The 19369-nt window shown below is 40.0% G+C and overlaps 1 protein-coding gene across 1 annotated transcript in view; it reads left to right on the top strand.

Moving 5' to 3' along the window:
- ST8SIA6 (ST8 alpha-N-acetyl-neuraminide alpha-2,8-sialyltransferase 6) overlaps positions 1-19369 on the top strand; it is a 29528-nt gene that overhangs the window by 4092 nt on the left and 6067 nt on the right. The window contains exons 2-5 of the mRNA XM_009877395.1: positions 1400-1486; positions 13592-13736; positions 16118-16230; positions 17443-17535. Of these exons, the coding sequence (XP_009875697.1) occupies positions 1400-1486; positions 13592-13736; positions 16118-16230; positions 17443-17535 (438 nt within the window). The remainder of the gene's footprint in view (positions 1-1399; positions 1487-13591; positions 13737-16117; positions 16231-17442; positions 17536-19369) is intronic.

Raw genomic sequence — 19369 nt, 5'->3', positions numbered from 1 at the left:
TCCTGCTCTTGAGCTGTGCAAGGTCTCAGTGCAATCAGTTTAGTCACAATGGTCTAGTTCCTTTAAGGGTTTGCTAGGTCTAGAGAATGAAAATTGTATGTGTTTTCACAGGTACAGCTTAAGCCAAAGATCAGTTCTAATGCAGTATTCCTCTTAAAAGTTTAATTTATTTTTTCCATGGGGAAATGGGATGTGATTTTACTCAGGGGTACATGAACAAGTTAGCTTTAGCAGTTGCCTTACTTGTATGAAGCAACAAAAAAAGGGATCTGTTTTTTTCAAGTGTTTAACATAGAGTGATGGTACTAAAAGCCCGCTGAACACACAGAGAGGGAAGCTTGTGGGTTGTCAACCTCTGCTGCTGCAAGCCACCACAGTCTTTGTCATATTCCTTTTTACCAATTCTCATGCTCCATTTAAAAACAAATTAGGTTTCTTGCCATGCCAACTCAAAAATACACACTTCTAAGTTCCAGCTTAAATAAACTTATGATCATTTGGGTTTGGGCCAATGCTAAAAAATTTTTGCTAAAATAATACAAGGTGGATCTTTTCTGGAGACATGACTCCCATAGAATTAGTAGTTGTGGCATCCATATCATCTCTTCTTCCCATTTCCCCAACCCTCTTTATAAGTCAGAGTTACTGGGTTTTTAAAACCTGTATTAGGATCCAAGCACAAATGGAGAAAGTATCCACATTGAACCTGTAAGGGAAGAAATGTCTCCATTCTTTTGACTTACATGTTCAAAGTATTTCACATACAGACAAATTTAAGTTTCTCAACAGAGTTTAAAAGGAGAAAGCTCTTTGGTTACCAAAGTGCTGGCTGATGTAAAACAACAGATTGTTTTATTTAAGAGATAATTTGAAGGAAAACTTACATCTGTAAATATTGGTCTGTGGCCTCAGATGATTGAATTGAGCTTTAGGGACTCTGTAAGGTAAATGAAAGGAAAAGCACAAGAAGTGTAGTGTTTCATCCTGGTTTGCAAGAGCAGCATTTCAAAACATTTTCAAAGTTTAAAACACCAAGTACAAGAAGGATATTTTTTAATTTTTTTGGACTTCTGCACTTGAGAGAGTTTCTAATAACTTCGCGGTATTTGTTGTCAAATACTTAAGCTTGAAACCAGTGTACTTCTGAAACTTTCTGAAAGGAAAAGTTCATTAGGACATCACTATTAAGTAGAGATGTTTAATAGGTCACAGTAATTAAATGAGGATAGTACTGTTACAAATTACAAAAATAAAATAGGTCGTGGAGTTCCAAAAGCAATCTATTATATATGCATCATGCACATTATTATTAATACATGCATCATTTGAATGTTTTAGAGACTGTTTCTAAATATACATATGTATATATTATAGTGTTTGATGTTGTTGCCTTTTTTAGATATTCAGAAGATTATTATCTTCACATAGTCACAAAACTGCAGAACTGCACCTGGATAAGGAGACCAGAAGAATCTGCAAAATTCAGGTGACTTTCATTGTCTCATTTAGAAAAACTGTTGACCTTAGATTAGTCTAACAAGCCATAAATTTAAATCTTCCTTTTTGTAAAGATTTTTTTTTATTGCTTTTAGACTGCATTCATAGCTATGCATTTCTGTTAATCTTTTGATGCTAGCGCTCTTCTTATTTATTTGAATTTAACTGTGCAAATTGAGTAGGATAAAAGAACCACACAAGTGAAGTAATTTCACCAATCTCCACTGTAATGAATAGCTTAAGCAGAATAACTTAAGCAGAATGGATTAAAATATTTGTGACACAAAACCTACAGTATTTAAAAAAAAAATCAGTAATTTTGTCCATCTGAACACTGAACAATCTGGTAAAAGACTGTGCAATGAAGCAGGGTATTTCTTACCCCAAGACTATTGCTTCTATTACAGAAGTGCCCGAGGCACACATTAGGTTTGATGCTACATGTCATGGTCCCTGAGTGTGTAAGCATGTGATTACATCTGTCCTTGTTGGGGATGGCACATAAGTACATGCTCTGCAGGGACAATGATCCCTGAAAAGCGTCCACTCGCGTTTGGAAATGCTTCATCTTGGTTTTAGAGAACAGCTTCGCTGTGCCAACCCCGTTTTCTCCAGGGGGAAAGGCTCTCTTGAATTACATTATTACATGGATCGTAATTAAAGATTTTGTCATGGTCATTAAAAATAAATAAACTGACCTACCTTCCAACTCTTTGGAATCAATTAGCATTGAAAACTTAGTATCTACATGCTCAGTGTGATGCTCTTAGAAGAAGTAGCTTTGGGGAGATGTTGATAGTTTTTGTGCAACATAAATTGCTGTGTTTGCTGTGTATCATAACTGACCAATGGTGTTTATGAAAGCTGAGGTAGGAGAATAAGCAGAGTTAGGGTTTCAGAAACTTTGAATTAATTTGAGCGGGCTTTAGTTGCGCACAGAGTTATCAGAGCATGATAAGGAGCTGTAGAAGCGGCTCATTCTGTTACAGAACAGGCGGGTATCTTGTACAGAGTTGACAAGAGATTAAACTGCTCTCATCTGCTCTTCCCCCTGCTGTATTTAAGCTTTTTGTTTTCCAATCTTTGTTTTTGGCTTCTTTTCCTTCCGGATGGACCAGCCACTGCGTCCCAGCAATCTTCCTCTTCTTCTGCTCTGCGAGGTGTATGAGTCAGTGGCAGAGTAACCACTCCTCATTCCAGCTTGACTTCATTTATTGCTTCTGCAATCTCCCACTTCCACTAGGGCAAACGTCTACAGCTTCAAGGCCAGTGGAAATCAAACACGATACCCTCTATCTTAACTGTCATATGAGACTCTTCTACTATAAGTACAAGATGCTTCCTGTTCCTCTTGCTGTCTTTACCTTCCAGCAAGAAATGTGGGTAATAAGTAGTCAAGCTGGGTGATCAACCAGTGATCAAACTGGAAATACTCTAAAGTCAGAACAGCAGGGTTCACTAAGCCACCTAGAAAATGTGGAGTATATGTACACTGAGGTGAGCTTCCTGGTTTTAGCTTAGCTCAAATATCAAGCAAAAAATTTTTTTTGAAACCCATAGTTCAGCACAGACTGGACAAACTCTTGTTACGTAATATTCAAGTGCTGTGCTGTTATGGTTTCATTGCTTTTTAATATCCAAACCAGCTAGAGTATTAGCTAGTTCTAGTTAGTTCGTATGTACACAACCCATGCTGTAATTCTCATGACAGTACTGTGAAATTTGATATGCTTTGATATCATCCAAAATTTCCATTGATATGGCCAAGGACAGGTATTTCAGTTTAGAACATTGCAAATGATTACTTCACAGAAGAGGTGTGCTTTTGAATAGATATTTTCCTTCTTTTTACATTCTTTCAGACTCCTCTCTGTTGTTTTGTGGAAATGCGGTGTTAAAATTTTATAGTTGTCCTTGCTCCCAGACCATACTGGAGACTTAAAGGCTCTTAGCAGTCGGTCAATAGAGGCTTTAAAAAATAAGACTTTTTAAAAAAAAATCATATAAAATCTACTGACTAAATCTGTATACGCTCCGTACTTGGAGCAAACTCAACTTACTTATCACACTTAGGCACAAGAGCCTGGAACTGGCTTTGCAAGGACACTCTAGCTGAGAAATGAGGCATTGACAGAGCTCTATGGGAAACAAAGCTTCTAGAAATGTGGTGAAATAAATGAATTAATAATCCCTTGGCAGTACATCTCTTCTTTTTTCTGACTTTGTCTAGTGTCAGTAATGTATAATAATTGTGTAACACAAATATTATCCAGTTCTAAAAATCTCATTAAGTAGGTAGATAAACACACCCATTTTGCAGAAGAGGAAATTAATCTCAGAGGGGCCGTGCAGCGGAAGTTGGGTAATACAGCTGGCCACCTTCTGGAGGAGAGCTCGGAGCTGCTTCTGTCATATTATTCACCTGCCAGCGCCACAAGAAGTCTACCTGCTGACTGGACTGCAGAGAAGCTCCTTGACTTCCTCCCCTGTTTGCCCGTCTGTTAAATGGAGTGAACGCTTAGATGCTTCTCAGGCGTGGTGTCAGTTGTACAACATCTCTGTGTTATCTCAAGGTTCTGAAGAGCAGGCATGCATATTTATAGGGGATTTAATGCCTTCTGCTTCAGGGCGTAAACTAACCTCTAATTAATAAGGCTCAAAAGCAGCTTCCCATGGGGTAGTGAATTTCTCAGAGAAGCTGTCTTGTGTTTTGCTTTGCAGCTTTTGCTGTTGCCTTCCGTCGTACTGGTAGTGGAGAGGAGTATGTGAACTGAGCCAGTAGCTCCATGTTCCTGGAAGACAGCGCTGTGTGCCAATGAGTACACATCAATTCTCTTTGTAAGCTGCATTACCAGCAGATTGAGGCCAAATAAAAGAATATGAATTAGAAGTGTAGTGCAGGAAAGAAATACTTGTCTTCATATTAGCAAAAGGATTGCAGCTGACAGCCACACACGGCACAAACCACAGTGTTTTTGCCAACACATTGTAGAAAAAGCAGAGTGCAGGATTCCAGGTTGACCCTCTACTCCCTAGCTGAGCTTTACCATGCAGGTGTGTAAACCGTGTTCCTTCGCTGCCAGAGAGCTGCCCTTGCCCTTTTTTGAGCAGTTTCTTGTGAAGCTGCTCTGCTGCGCAGGCTCACGTGCACCTGGCTGGATTGCTGCCTGGCAGTGGTCAGTGGGTCTTGACAGCCACGTGATGTTTATTCATGTGTTCCTCAAAATCAGGAAGAATCATGAGGCAAGTACAAGCCGTGATGTTCTCTTTAATACCTCCCACGTGCACAGTCACTCTTCTCTGGTTGATTTCTGTCCAGCCTCTCTTGGGGCACCAGTCTCCTGGCTCTTCACTTACTTCAGTATCTGTAATGCTGATGTCAGCACCACCAGATTTAGGCTGCCCTCAGAGGAGCAAGTGCAGGCACTTAGTTCATTGCTCTTGCAGCCTGGTTAAGATTTATGGTGCTCCACAGTGATAGTTGTCAGCCAGTACTGAAGAGGTTTTACCCAACTTCAACACAGAAGCTAGCAAAGATGATGTACCTACACCAGGAGGTGAATGGCATCCTACTAACAGTGATTTAGGACAAATATTCTCCAATATTTACTGCTGCAGACAGAGAACTATTCAAGTATGTTTTATTCAGACATCTCATTTATGAAATTCAGCTGTCTTGTTCTTTTTCTTATTTATCTTGTTCTTTATGACTCTATAATCATTTAGCATCTCCACATTACCCTTTTGTTTCTAAATCCACTTGAATTCTTCCTCTCTTTTCAGATTTGTGTCAGCTCTAGCTTGTTTTAGACAAAACAAGTCCTTGGATTTCTTGGTTATTAGAGAGGAATGGTAGAATCTTGGAAAGGGAAAGAAAATGGTTGCACAGCTGCCTGGAAGCATCGTTCATAAAGCTTCAGAAAAAAGCCGTGCTGAGTAGCTTCCTCTGCAAAGGCTCCTCTAGCTACAGTCAGTAGAGTCTCAGGTTCCCTAGTAACCTGAATATTAATTATTGTATTAGTATTCTTCAAAGGTTTTCCACTTAAAAGAAATGTTTCATTAGTGCAACAAATTACAGAGCCCAACTGGGTGCAAGCTGTAATTGTTTTTTTACACCTCCACGTCTCTTTGCTTTACCGACTTTTAAGCATGATTTATTCTCATTTGGGCTATACACTCATGTTGGCAAATAATCTGCTGGTTTTCCAAATAGTTGCAACTCCTGTTTTTTGCTGGAAGATAACAATATCTGAAACGGCCCCCAGAATGACTTGGAGAGGGGGAGGATATGGAGAAAGGCTGAGCAGACTATGTGTTTCAGTGAAACCTCTGGTCATTGTATTTCTGGGCTGTCTCGCTGAGCTTGGAGCCTGGCAAAGCGATGCAGCAGTTTGTCAGGGGTGGTGCCACTCTGGAATAGCCCTGTGTGAACTCTGGACACTGGGCCTCCTCCCAAGGAAATAACATTTCTGACAAACCATATTTGCATCTGATAATGAATGGAGAAAAGAATTCCTAGGTGTGAAATACAATTTTAACCCCCCTAATGTTACGCTGCAGCTTAACTGACACACTGCTCCACCCCACCAAAATACTTTTACCTTTTAAAAGAAGAAAATGTAACTACTTTAAAAAAAGAACCCCAAGTCTTGAAAAGACTAGTTAGATCAACTCATTTTCCTAGTCCTGTGATTTCCCCTCCTACTTTTTATTCCACTTGACCTCTGTTATCCTTCTCCGACTTTAATATCTCTTCTGTAAAGTGTATGTTAAACATTCCTGCAGATTATAAAATTCCATTCCTTCTTGAAGAGATTAATTTGTAGTGTGTTACACTCTAACTTATATAACAGTATTGCTTACACATCTGTGTACTGCAATGAACCACAGTTGCAAGACAAGTAAAATACCCTGCAAGGTCAATTTATGCTTATATAAGCTCACACCACCACATAATCAATAGCTTTCCTACCACTAAACCAGGTCAATAATTCCAGTGTACTCTCTGAAATCATCCATTCCAGCATACAAGAAAATATGTGGAACTCTGAGATTACAGTGTGATTTAAATGTACATTTGCTGCAGAGGTTTAATAGATGATATGTAAAATCAAGTGTGTATATTGAGAGACATATTTCTATTTCAGAAGAGAAAAAGGCTGGGTGGAGAGATAGTAATTGGTGACAGTCTGGAGAAATGGTTGAATCTTTTAATTGCTCTACAGACTATATAATTTCCTAAAAGTTGGAGGATTCCTATAAGGGGAACTTAATTTTGGATCAGACTGAGTTAATTATGTCTTCATGGCAGGCTCTTCAAATAGACTCTGCTTTCAATATTTTATTATACATTTTACATATTCAGCCTTGATTTCAGATTCAATCCTGTTGGCTTTCATTGTTTTAGACATTTATGATGTTACTTCATTTATAGACAGTTCAAGGGCTGTCAGTGTAGCTCACGTTCCCTTTCAACACGTTCTATTTCAGATTCAGCCACTCTTTTCGAAAAGTCTGGAGTATGTTGTAATATGCCTCATTGCACTTTTATGCTATTGACTTGGATTGACAAGTGCCTGGAGAAACCCGTATCATTGTCTAGAGCTCCTGGTGCAGTACAATAAGATAATTGCTTGCTCATTATAAAATACTGTAGCAGTGGATATAGATAAAAGGTAGTCTCGCTCTTTGTAGTTGCACCCTTGAAATTTTCTTATTATATGGCAGAATTTTTTGTGGATTCTTCTCTGTACTGTCACAACAATCTCTTCACTATGAAACCTCAAAGTCTTTGTTGTGTTCACACGTACAGTACAATAGCTCACATGAACTAATGATTACAAATACCGCAGCGAGGTGAACTTTTCAGACAAGTTGTTAGGCAAGCATAGATTTTTTTTCCTGGTTACTAGTAATCCACTGGCTTTGGTTGCTTGGAATACTTTGCCCTTTATTCAAGTGATATTACAAGCTGTGCTGTGAAATACATTTATTGTCAGACATACAGGAGTTACAGGTTTAAATATTTGCTAGTCTTACTTTGTGTTTAGTTATCTCTTTTCGGTAGTGTTTATGTGTGTTGTATAACTAAAGATCCACAGAGAGATACATCTGTGTAAGCAGTGCTAGTTTAGATAATGTGTAAGTGCTTTATAGTATGGATTGATATGATACTCTTCTTGAAAACAAATGTTCACTTGTACAGGTGTTTGCAAAAGGTGACTTAAGTAGATTTAGACCATTACTGAAAGAAGTTTGACCAGATATCTATGAAAAATCTACAGTCATTGAAATTCTGCACTGTGCCTGAGCAACCTGTTTCAGTGTGCTTCCTAATACTGAACTTGAGCTTTCTTTAGTGCAAATTAAGATGATTTTCCTCACTCTCCCCAACAAGTCCTTGGAGGACAGTTGAGCATCTACTATTTAGAACAATGTTTTGCATGTTTTTGTACTCTACAGTGTCCATCCCCTCCTCCAACCTCCATTTAGTCCAATGTTTAATGCGATAGAGAATGCTCTCTGGCCTCAGATCTACAGATACTGACATCACACTGAAGTATAGTCTACAGAAAAGATGTCCTATGACATTCACACAGTTTAGTCAAATTCTGCAGGCTCACATTCCCCGTGGGGGTACTGCAACCCCTTGAGGATCACAGAGTCACACAGAAGCACAGAATGGTAGGGGTTGGAAGGGACCTCTGAAGATCATCTAGTCCAACCCCTGTGCTAGAGTAGGATCACCTAGAATAAATCATACATCCAGATGGATTCTGCTTATATGGTGAAACACTGGCACAGGTTGCCCAGAGAGGTGGTGGAGGCTCCAGCCCTGTAAGCATTCAAGGTCAGGCTGGATGGGGCTCTGAGCAACCTGATCTAGTTAAAGGTGCCCCTGCTCACTGCAGGGGGGTTGGACAAGATGACCTTTGAAAGTCCCTTCCAGCCCAACACATTCTATGATTCTATAATTCTGTGATTTGAATGTCTCCAGAGACGGAGACTCCACAACCTTAACAAATCTCAAGTTAAGCTAACCTTAATCATGGTTAACCTTAATCATGGCCCAGCTTCAGGCTGGAGCAGACAATTCCAGTGGTATACTTTCTTTCCTGTGTCCCAAAGTAGAAGGCTGTGTAAAGTTTTGATGCAGAAGCAAGTGCCTTTTCACACCAAATATATACCTGAATAAGGTATTTTTAAAAAATACGGGACAAAATTACTTTAGCTAAACATTTCTAAGCAGAGAAGGTGCAAGGTGAATAAAAACCATCCTGCTTACTGCAGTTGGATGAATCAAGGGTCCTCTTGGTGCTTGTATCAGTAGTTTGGAGGAGTGGGGAGTTTTAAAGCCCTGCTGAAGCTCATTGCATAAAGACAAATTTCATCCTTAATATAGTTTCTTCCCCTTCTAATCAGGATAAGGGCAGTGCTGGCTTTTGGACCAGCTGAGAAGCTCTGCTAGCCTTTGGCTCACCATTGACTGCTTCAGCTGTTATGGCTGGTTCAAACTGAGTTGTTGGAAGGAAGCTGTTGAGATGTTTGCAGTCTCTTCAGGATATGTACACAGCACATCAGCAAGCACATGCCCCCTGTATGCAAGCACTAAACCAGCTAAAATGCATGAGCTAATTAATTTTGCTGCTAGGAGGGATACAGTAGTTCAGGTTGAACTTCTTGGCTACAGAGCTACTACAGGAGCTGCAAAGAAACTACATCAGCATGTTTAGATCTTGCAGATGCTTACTGACTTCCACTAAGTAGAGTACACTATCCATTTGAAGTGTTTGTGTTATGCAGAGGGGTTTGGAAACATGCAGTCAAGGCAACAGTCCTCTATTACTGCCTATAGTTCAGTTTGGACTAAATGCACAGCAGTTGGAACACAACAGTAATCCTTTGGTTTGTCTCAATAACTTGATAGCTTGCTTCAGAAACCAGGATTTTATTAAGTTCTCTGCAGCCACAAACCTGAAGAAATTATCTGGATGCTATGTGGGCTCAGAATTCCATCCCATCTGACCTCAATACGAAAATGGGTCCAGTGTCCTTGGTCCACAAAGAATGAAATTCAGCACAAGTGTCTGCTGAGCAGCAGAAAACATTCTCTGGTGCAACAATGACTCTGTGTCACTTCACAGACAAATGCAGCACACCACTCCTCTTAGGTTATTAAGACTATCATTACTGTACTCATTCAGTTTTATGAGGTATCTGCTACCCTTCTAAATAGTGTAGTCTTCGTCCAGGTACTGATTTTGTTCCTTACTTGTTACAAGTGAAATTTCCAAATAATGCAATCTGCTTATCTTGGTGTAAATGTCTCTGGTTGATGTTAGACCTCAGGATTTAAAAATAGCTCTTAGGTCTCACTCCACTTTCAGCTGCTTGCAGGAGAAATGTTGGAGAGAAGGTTTCCTCTAAATAAGAAACTGGCAGTGCCAAACTGTATTCCAGAGGAGGTACTTTCAAAACCTAGGGGCCTACAAACCCTGGGTGCTTTAGCTCCAGCTTCCTTCACTCTGGACTTCTAACATGGTGAGTGGATCATAAGCCCACTTTGTTCTAGGGCAACCCCCAAGTTGCACAACTCTGTCAACAACTGGTACTTAAACTTTCTTATCATAAGCTACATCCATGTTCTTACACTATCTGAGGTGGATGCTCAGCCTGTATAGCATCATTCCATCTTCCAAGAGCTGCCCTCGTATCTCAGCATTTTCTCCCAGTCAGAACAGACAGCATGGATCAATATTTAACCCTTCCAAAGAAAATGTAGAGTTCTGCTTTAAGGTGGTACTGTTTGGTGCTCTTAAGATTCTGTCACTTGTCTCTTATCCCATTGTCTGGTTAGGAACTTCTTTGTGTGGTAGATTTTAACAGTTTCTTTCTCCCCAGGAAGCATGATACACGAGTTAAAATGTTGTCTTGGCTTTGCAATGCCTTACATATTGCATTTGTTAAAAGAATTGAGTTACCACGTATGATGCATGTCATAACTGTACAAAGTACATGCTCTTTAGGGTATCACTAGCTCATGACAGAGACCACATATGAAAGGAATACTGTGATGGCAGCTGCAATCATAGATTGCTTGGATTTCACCATCTCTACCTCTTCCTCATTGTTTGCTCTCAGTTGTAGAGGTTCCGTATGTCACAGCTTGTACAAAATCCTGTATGAACAGATTACTAAATACATTGCCAGTGGGTTTTACAGGCGTTCCCACTGGAGCTCTGTACATGGATGCTTGGGCATGGTGGGATTCTGTGTCATGATTTGATCTAAGTAAGAGATTCTTATTGTTACCTCCACATTTTTAGCTCATATGCTCTTAGGTAATATAAGAATGAATCTCATTAATTAATATATATTCTCTGTTTCTCACTGAGTTTCTGAACTAGCCTGTCTCTGTTTTACTTCCTCAGTGGATCCATAATATTAATTTAAACTATTACTTTCTTATTAATTCAGATATCTCTTTTTCTTCCAGAATGTTTTTATTGAAGCACTCATTCTTATGGAATGAGTAATAAAAAGCAAAACTGTGTCATATGTATTAATGTTATCTATCATCAGTTTGCTTTTTCAGGATCTGGTAGCCATCACACACAAACCAGCTATTTTACTAAAGTCAGGCAAGAATATTCTGCCATTATTCCTTCTTCTCTGAACATCCTGTGGTTGACATAGATAATATTTAGGCTGCTTCATTTAGCTTTAAGAAAAAATTCAAGGAAATAAAAATTGTGATTTTTGTGATTTCTGTTCTCCATGTGATTGCCAGGTAGCAATGAGGTCCCTAAGGGACAGAGGCTGGAATCGGAGCATGAGAACCTGACCAACACAGCAGGGACCAGCAGCTGGACCCAGCTGCAGCCAGAAGCAGGGCAGCCCTAGCCCTGGGCACCTCCCTGGGGACTGGACAGGCACAGCTTGGGGGCTGTCCCTGTTGTGGTGTTGCTGGAGCAGGGACTGATGGCCTTGGAGGTCTAACATGGGGCCCTGGGGAGTGGATGGGGTGTGAGTCATTCCAGGACGGCTGGGCAAGAGTGCATACTGAGGTTAGAAACAGCTGGTTATAGGAAAAAGTGTGCAAGAAAGAAAAGTGGGTGGACTTTAGTCAAGAGTGGTTCAATAATATCCAGTGTTCCCAGGCTTAATCATCTGGCTCTCTTGCCTCATTGCTCCATTTGTGTTTTTCCATATGTTTAAAATAGGACACTCTATGCCCAGAGCAATTATTTTCACCATGTGTGCACCTCCTAACGCACAAGAGCACAGGCTCAACTTCATCCCCACCCTTGTACCCAGGGGTTTTCATTGACACAGGCACCCTTTGCCCCTTATGGCTTCAAGCAAGGCAGTGGGAATCACTGTGTTCAGGACATAGAGCTGAATATGGCTCGTGGAAATCTGAGCCCTGCTCTTTCCTCCCTCAGGAGTAATAGTTCCCATTCATGTTTCCTGGTAGCCCTCCCAGGGTGATTATTTCAGATCTGTGCCACCCCGGCATTCATTCATTCCCAGCCTTCCTCATACATCTGGAAACTTTGTCTTTGAGATTTTTGAGAGCTCAGTGTTCAAAATAGGATAATATATACCAGTATATATTATACCAGTGAAATGGTACTCTTTCCTTTGCTGTTTTATGTATGAATCAAATCAACCTTCTGAACCCTTTTTCCCCCATTTTGATCATTATTTCAGGAGAAGTGAGATTGGGAGTTGTCGCAGACCTGTTCATTCTCTTCCCTGTCTTCCAGGAAACATAATCATTGGGTTCTTCATGTGCTGGACTGTGTTTTGTCTCCATCAGAAATAAGATCATATTATTATTAGAATATTTACTTGGTGTATGTTGCTGTTATGTTTGAATGAAACAACTTCTCTTGCCTGTGTCTTACCTAATTAAAGTAAGCCGACTTTCAACTAGAATTTAACCCATATTGTTTAACTAGTTCCAATGGTTTAGCTTACCGTACTCACTAAAAAAGTATGAAATGGGACGTGGTTCGGTGGTGGACTTGGCATAGCTAGGTTAACAGTTAGACTCAGTGATCTTAAATGTCTTTTCCAAACTGAATGATTCTACGATTCCATGAAGAAAGACTTTTCTGTTCCTCTGGCTCTAACTGTAAATGTATTTATTTTTTTCTTTACAATTAACCTTCAGTGTTGGGATGGGAATTATTATATTTTCCCTGGTATGTTATCTTCTTCGAAATTTCAAGCAATTCTGTTATCAGTGAATTTTATTCTTTAAATAGTTAATAGTTCTCTTAGTGTGTCACCTAATGAGGTAGCTGTGTCCTACTGGTTGATAGATAATGGCTCGCCATGGATATTTCAGTCTTACAGTCTAAAAATCTGATCCAGTAGAGAGAACATTGTTCCCTAAAGCAAAATGAATTACAGAGTTTCAGGTCCAATGGGGCTTTTCATTGCATTTCACTGTTAACAGTATAGGATGTTTACACACATAATATTTTTGAAAGTTTGGAGGTAACGGGAGTTGTGAGATGGGTGATAGCCCTCACTCCTACTTATTTAACATCTATGATACTGTGCACAGGAAAATCACTCTAAACAGTTGCAGAAATCAATTACTAATTAATTGGCTGGCAACCATATAGCTGTTCACTAAGTACTATAGCCAGTACTTGCCATCACCATTCCTTTCATCTCCTTGGGTCTTTCTTCCTTCAGCCTTCTAGTTTTTTCAATCTCTTGTTCTGTGTTGATTGAAATCACATTGTTAATTCTTCAGGAACTGAAGTCTCTCAGCGTTTCTAAAATAATCTTAGCAATTAATACTAAGGAGAAGACTGATTACCATTTTTTCTGGATGTGAAAGGGAGAGCAAAAGAGAAAAACAGGGTAAGAAAAGGACTTCTTGGTCTGATTAGCTTCTGAACAGTTGCTGTGAAACTGGGCTTGTTCTGCAAAGCGAGAGATGACTTTATAGATGGTTTGTATAGCCGTTTGTTGCTTAGTTAATTAGAGCCAATTTTCATTCATTTAGTTCACTACCACCACCCTCCTACTTATTTGCCAGTCTTTGAGCAGGTTTTGTTTGGGTTTTTCACAGGTCAGAATTAGCTTCCTGCTGTGATGCAGTTCACAATTTTATTGCTTCTCAAAACAACACCCCGCTGGGAAGTAACATGAGTTATGAAGTGGACAGTAAAAAGACCATCCTCATTACAGATGACATTTTTAAAATGCTGCCTGTGGTAAGAACTGTGTCGTTACCTGTTACTACAATTGCCATATCATACATATTTTGGGTTAGTAATAGAGCTGCTTTGTTTGATTTCTCTGGAAGAGACCTGCTGTATGCACTTTTTCATTCACCCTGTAATACCTTTTTTTTCGCCTTCCTCTGCAGTGGTGGAGGCATGGAAAGGGTATCATAGATCAGACTGCAGGTAGAGTTGCCACAAAACACAAGTTGCAGCCTGGCTTGGCAGCCAGATGAATTCACGAGTGAATCCTCTGAGAACAATTGCCTTGCTTTTCTCATTCCCGTTTTCAAAGGCATTTCAGTCTGGAACAATATTTCATATTCCTCATATTCCCATGCCATTTTCAGTGCAGGCTTGGGCATATAACTTCTGAAAGCTATTTTCAGTTCAGTATCAGTTTACACATGAATAGAATAGAATATAATAGAATAGAATAAGACTAGACTAGACTAGACTAGACTAGAATAGAATAGAATAGAATAGAATAGAATAGAATAGATATTTTAGTTGGAAGGGATCTACAATGATCATCTAGTCTAACTGTTTCACCAGGTCAGAGCTGACCAAAAGTTAAAGCATGTTATTAAGGGCACCTAGCTGAAAAGTAAAATCACTGAGCAGAATTGGTTCTGTTTAGGTCAAACCAGGACAGGACATTATCCAAATGCCTCTCAAACCCTGACAGGCTTGGGGCGTCAACCACTTCTCTAGGAAGCCTGTTCTAGTGTTTGACCACATCCTTGGTAAATAAATGTCCAGTCTAAACCTCCCCTGATGCAGCTTTAAACCATTCCCATGTGTCCTTTCACTGGATACCAGGGAGAAGAGCTCAGCACCTACATCTCCTCCTCTCCTCCTCAGGAAGCTGTGGAGAGCAATGAAGTCACCCCTCAGCCTGCATTTCTCCAAACTAGACAAGGCCAAAGTCCTTATTTACTCGTCATAGGACATTCCTTCCAGCCCTTTCACCAGCTTTGTTGCCCACTGGGGTGGGGCCTTTGCAGCCAGAAACACAAGTTGAACAAAGAAATCGGATTTGGTAGCTCAGGATTTGTAATAGACGTACAGGCGCTGGAAACCAGACAAGGCGGGGCACAGACATGTACTTGATTTCTTGAAAGTAATATCACATGGGAGCCCTCTTACGCGTCTCTGACATGCTTGATTTGTGGGATCCCAGCTACCATGAGTCCACTCCTTTCTCACGTTGCTGTGAATCACTAAAAACTTAATTGCAGTAGAGGTTACAGTGGTTCCAAATTTAAACTGAAACAGACAAGTGGTATGTTTTATGTGCATACATACTTGGTAAGCTGGGCAGAGTTGTCTGGCCTTTGTGTTCCTCTAATACCCTTTTCAGAACTGAACAAGATATTTGAACGCGTTTTGTAATATATTGCTAGAGAACATGGTGTCTGCCACTCTCCCCACACTTTTTGCCTTGCTTGTAAGTGTCCCCTCTTGCTTCTCTTTGGGCAAGCTGATGAGAGAACGAGAAAGGGTAACACTTTGTGTAAGCCAGTGTTGACTCAATTTTGCAAGTGGGTTCGGCTTCTGCAGTTGAAGTAGCCCAGCTGTTGGCCTTTCTGTTGAACGTCAGTGCTCCCACAGCAGGAGGGTCTGGACAAGATGTATGAGATGTTTCTGAGGCCTTGGGATAACAGCCAACTGAAATAGCCAACAATTTACATTAATTTGCTAGGGTGTGATACGTGCTGTTTCACAAGTGGATGCACGTAGCTGCCATTCAACTTGCCCACTGCAAGACAGCAACCTCTGACGAGAAGTGAAGTAGAAGGTGAAAGCCAGAAACAGTAACCACCTCAGTTAGCCCTCACGTTCACCATGAGTTAAGCTAGGGCACGTGATTATCCTTTACAGCATCTTCCCCTAAATTCCTTGTTTTACATCAAATGTAATTGTGTGATGACAAAGTAATGAGCATTTACAAAGTTGCCTTTTATTAGCTGACAAAGTCAATGACTATGTGACAGCCTGCAGTCTATTACAGTGCAAAGGAAAACGGGCAAATTTAAACTATCTTCAGGACAAGTTACTTCCTTAGCTTGGCAAGGATTCAGTCCACTACTAGATAATTTCTGTGTTAAGTGTATTTGAAAGATATTCATCCAGTTTTAACAATCCAGTGTCATTCCCTGAAAGTACTGATGACAGAAGTAGCAGTTCTCAGTCTCTTGCTGCCTATTTTGGTCTCTTGGCTGTTGAGGCCTGGGAACCCTGTCTGCTGAATGGTGGAGGCTTTCACTGGGATTTACCAGATTAAACCTGCAAGGACAAACGACTAAAGATGCAAAGAAACAATCCAAAGATTTATAAGGCATTGACTGTGTCTTTTTATTTGTTTGCAGTCCTCTCCTCTCTCAATCTATCCCTTCAAGACCTGTGCTGTGGTTGGAAATGGAGGCATTCTGAAAAATTCCAGCTGCGGAGCTGAAATCGATAGTTCTGACTTTGTGTTTAGGTAAGAGCTGCTTCATCTTACTGAAGTGAGGCCAGTGTTTCTAAAAACTTGTCAGGCTTGGAAGCATGCCAATACCAGTTTCTAGCAATGAGGAAGGATCTTGACAGTTCTTTATTTCTGCCTCTCTAAGGATGCTCCTTCTGCTTTGTAGATTTCAAAATGCTGCTTCCTAAGTGAATGGTGTGGATACATTTATGATCTATGACTGCAAAGATACCTTGCCGGTGTTGTGAAGCACGGTTATCTGAGAACCTTTAACATCCTTTAGGAGAGGGCACTTTTTTTTTTTTTTAATAAGGAGAAAAGAATAAAGAAAACCCTGAAACTGAAATAAGAAGGACTGATATTAAATGTCACATTTTTACCTCTGGTTTAAAAGAAGGTTTACTTCGCCTTAGGTTGATTCAATAATGCAGTTATTTAACTGCCCCAGTATTTGTCTTACCTTCTGTTAGCCATCTAAAAAATTAGGCATCTGATTTAAGTAGGTTTTTTCAGCTCCCCTCTGTAGATTGTGGAGAAAATGAGGTACACACAGAGTGTAATTTAGACCACACTCTCAGTACGTGACTCACACTTTGTAGTTGCTGCAAGGGAACAGAGTAACAGAGTGAAGGTTCTTCTCTCAGTGATGTCCAATCACAATCTGCTGGATTTTGTTTCCTTTCCTGCTTCTGACTAATATTTGGACGTTTCAAATTTAAAATAATTTTTTTAAAAAGTCTTTCCGGTAAGAAAACTCTCTTAATAAAAATGGGAAATCTGTCTACTAAGTGACTGACTTCAAAAATATGCTTTCTTTACTTTTTTGCAGAAACCACTGTTTCTGCAATTGGGCCAGTTATGCTGTTGTCAGAAGAAATAGTAAATGACTTTCAGAAGAAATGCATTATTTAGGCAAGAGAGGGGCAATATTTCCCAGCAGCTAACATAGGACATTCATAGACTGGTTGCTTCCGGGATTTTAACTTTGCTCCTGATTTCTGAGATGATTTATGAAAATGAGCTCTCTGTGCCCTATTTTAACCATCTGTACAGTAGATTAAATATTTTTACTAGAAGTGCTGTAAGCCTTATTTAATATTTGTAAAGTGCTTAGAGATCCCTGGGAGCTGACGTGAAAGTGTCATTGCACAAGAGAGGAATTTGCAGATAATAACTGTAAAGCATTTCTGGTGCACATCTGTTTAAGGTAATGTTTCTCAATTGCAGGTGTAACCTCCCTCCAACCGTGGGAAGCATTAGCAAAGATGTTGGCAATAAAACAAACCTTGTGACTGTTAATCCGAGTATCATAGCTCAAAAGTAAGTACTACTGCAAATCTGTGTCTGTGCAATATTGTATAATTGTTTGACACGATTTAGATTTTGTTGGAAATCCATTGGGATACCAGCATAGAGAGTGGTGCATGCAGATTACTTCATTAAGCCTTAGTTCCCATGTAAAATATGTTCCAGTCTAAATGGAAATCTCTTAAACCTGCCCTGTTTTTGTAGCAGAAGGGAGTCAGCAATACCCAGATTAGCAAGTGCATTGGTTGGCCCCATTTCGCAATTTATGGAAGACTAGAACTGATATTTGCAAGCCCAAGCCTCTTCTTTTCCCCCCCATGACCCTCATGACCCCAGCATAAGAAAGGAATTGTAGTCATAAATCAGGAAACCTTGGGAATGTGTGTTTGACTCCATCAGTAGGACTGTGAGCACATGTTCTTAGGTGACGTGCTTAGAGGCTGTTCTGATGAAGGCTATTTCCTGAATGGAGGCCCATTTCTCGAATCCATTTTCTTAATCCATAGGAAAGCTTCTCTCACACTTTTTTCTTGGCATTTTTTTTTCTTCACCTTCTTGATGAAAAGAAAACCGAATAAGGCTGGGCTGACTAATCTGACATCTTCAGCAGACTGGAACTGCATCTTATCTATGAAAAGGACTGCTCTGGCACATTATTTACTCCTTACTGATCTTACTGTATGTTATTGTCCCTCATATTTTTATTTGTCAAATAGACAACATCAGGCAAAGCTTTTTTTTTCCCCCCCCCCTTTAAAGGAGGAAGGAAAAAGTACAATCAGCATAGAAATGACTAGCAGGCATTTGTCATTGCTTCAAGGATAGAACTTGATTTTTTGCAGTGAGCACTAACTACCTTGGTGCTTACCTAGCACAGTTTTACTTAAATGAAGATGAATTATTCCTTCCCCAAAAATAGATTTAGTACACTGGTGTTAGTGGGACTGCACAAGAATATGAGGACGGAAAACTTTGTCCAGTGACTCAGCATCATTGGTGACTACTGACCTGATGCATGATTTGTCTGGGCTTGATAAAGGTATTCTGCCACACCTGCACTCATTTTTTTTAGCCAGATTAAGCCATGCCTGGGTTAACAGGAGTCACACAGAAGGAAATAGGAACTAAACCTGTGTGAGGATGAGATGAGATTATGAAAGGACTTTAGGATTTCAAGAAATTAATTATTTAAATATTCAGAGTACATTGTAAATCCTTTCCAAGGAGAAGCACAAAGCAACTTGGCACTGTTTAGAAGAACCAAATTTATTTCTTCTTTCATAAGACCATTCTGACTTTATTTGCTTTAATTTCTAATTCTATGTCTGGGTACTGGCTTAGTCTGATGTTATTACTGTGGAGTTTAATCAGATTTTGTACTGCATCAGGGTGTACAATGTAGGTGAACTCTGTTGGAGGAAGGAGGCACAGCTCTTACGTGTCCTAATGCACCTCAGAGTGGCAGAGCTGGGAAGGAAACAAAAACAAGACGAGGTCCAAGCTTCCAGCTAAGGAATAACAGAGGTCTGAATTCTGCCCTGAAAGTTCTTTCTGTACTTTACACTGAGCAGAAATAGACACTTCTTGGAGTAGAGGCCAGAAGTTCACCCTTCAGCCACTCTTCTAGACATAGGCTCAGGCATTTCTTTCCTGTTTTGGCTCTGCACAGGGTCAGGTAGAGGGGCTGAGTCTCATTCATTTTGCTTCAGAGTCTGGTGGCAATGACACTTTTCTGGGAAGCAGAAGTGTGAATTTAAATCCCATAAGGCTGGAAAGGGGTTTATCAATTCCTCATCAATTTAGTTGTGCAAGAGATCCTCCGAGAGGGTTTTGAATGGAAAAGGGA

This window comes from Apaloderma vittatum, unplaced genomic scaffold (assembly GCF_000703405.1).
Source record: "Apaloderma vittatum isolate BGI_N311 unplaced genomic scaffold, ASM70340v1 scaffold2090, whole genome shotgun sequence".
Lineage (NCBI taxonomy): Eukaryota > Metazoa > Chordata > Aves > Trogoniformes > Trogonidae > Apaloderma > Apaloderma vittatum.
The sequence above is the reverse complement of the archived record's forward strand: the minus strand, read 5'-3'. Positions and strand labels throughout refer to the sequence as shown.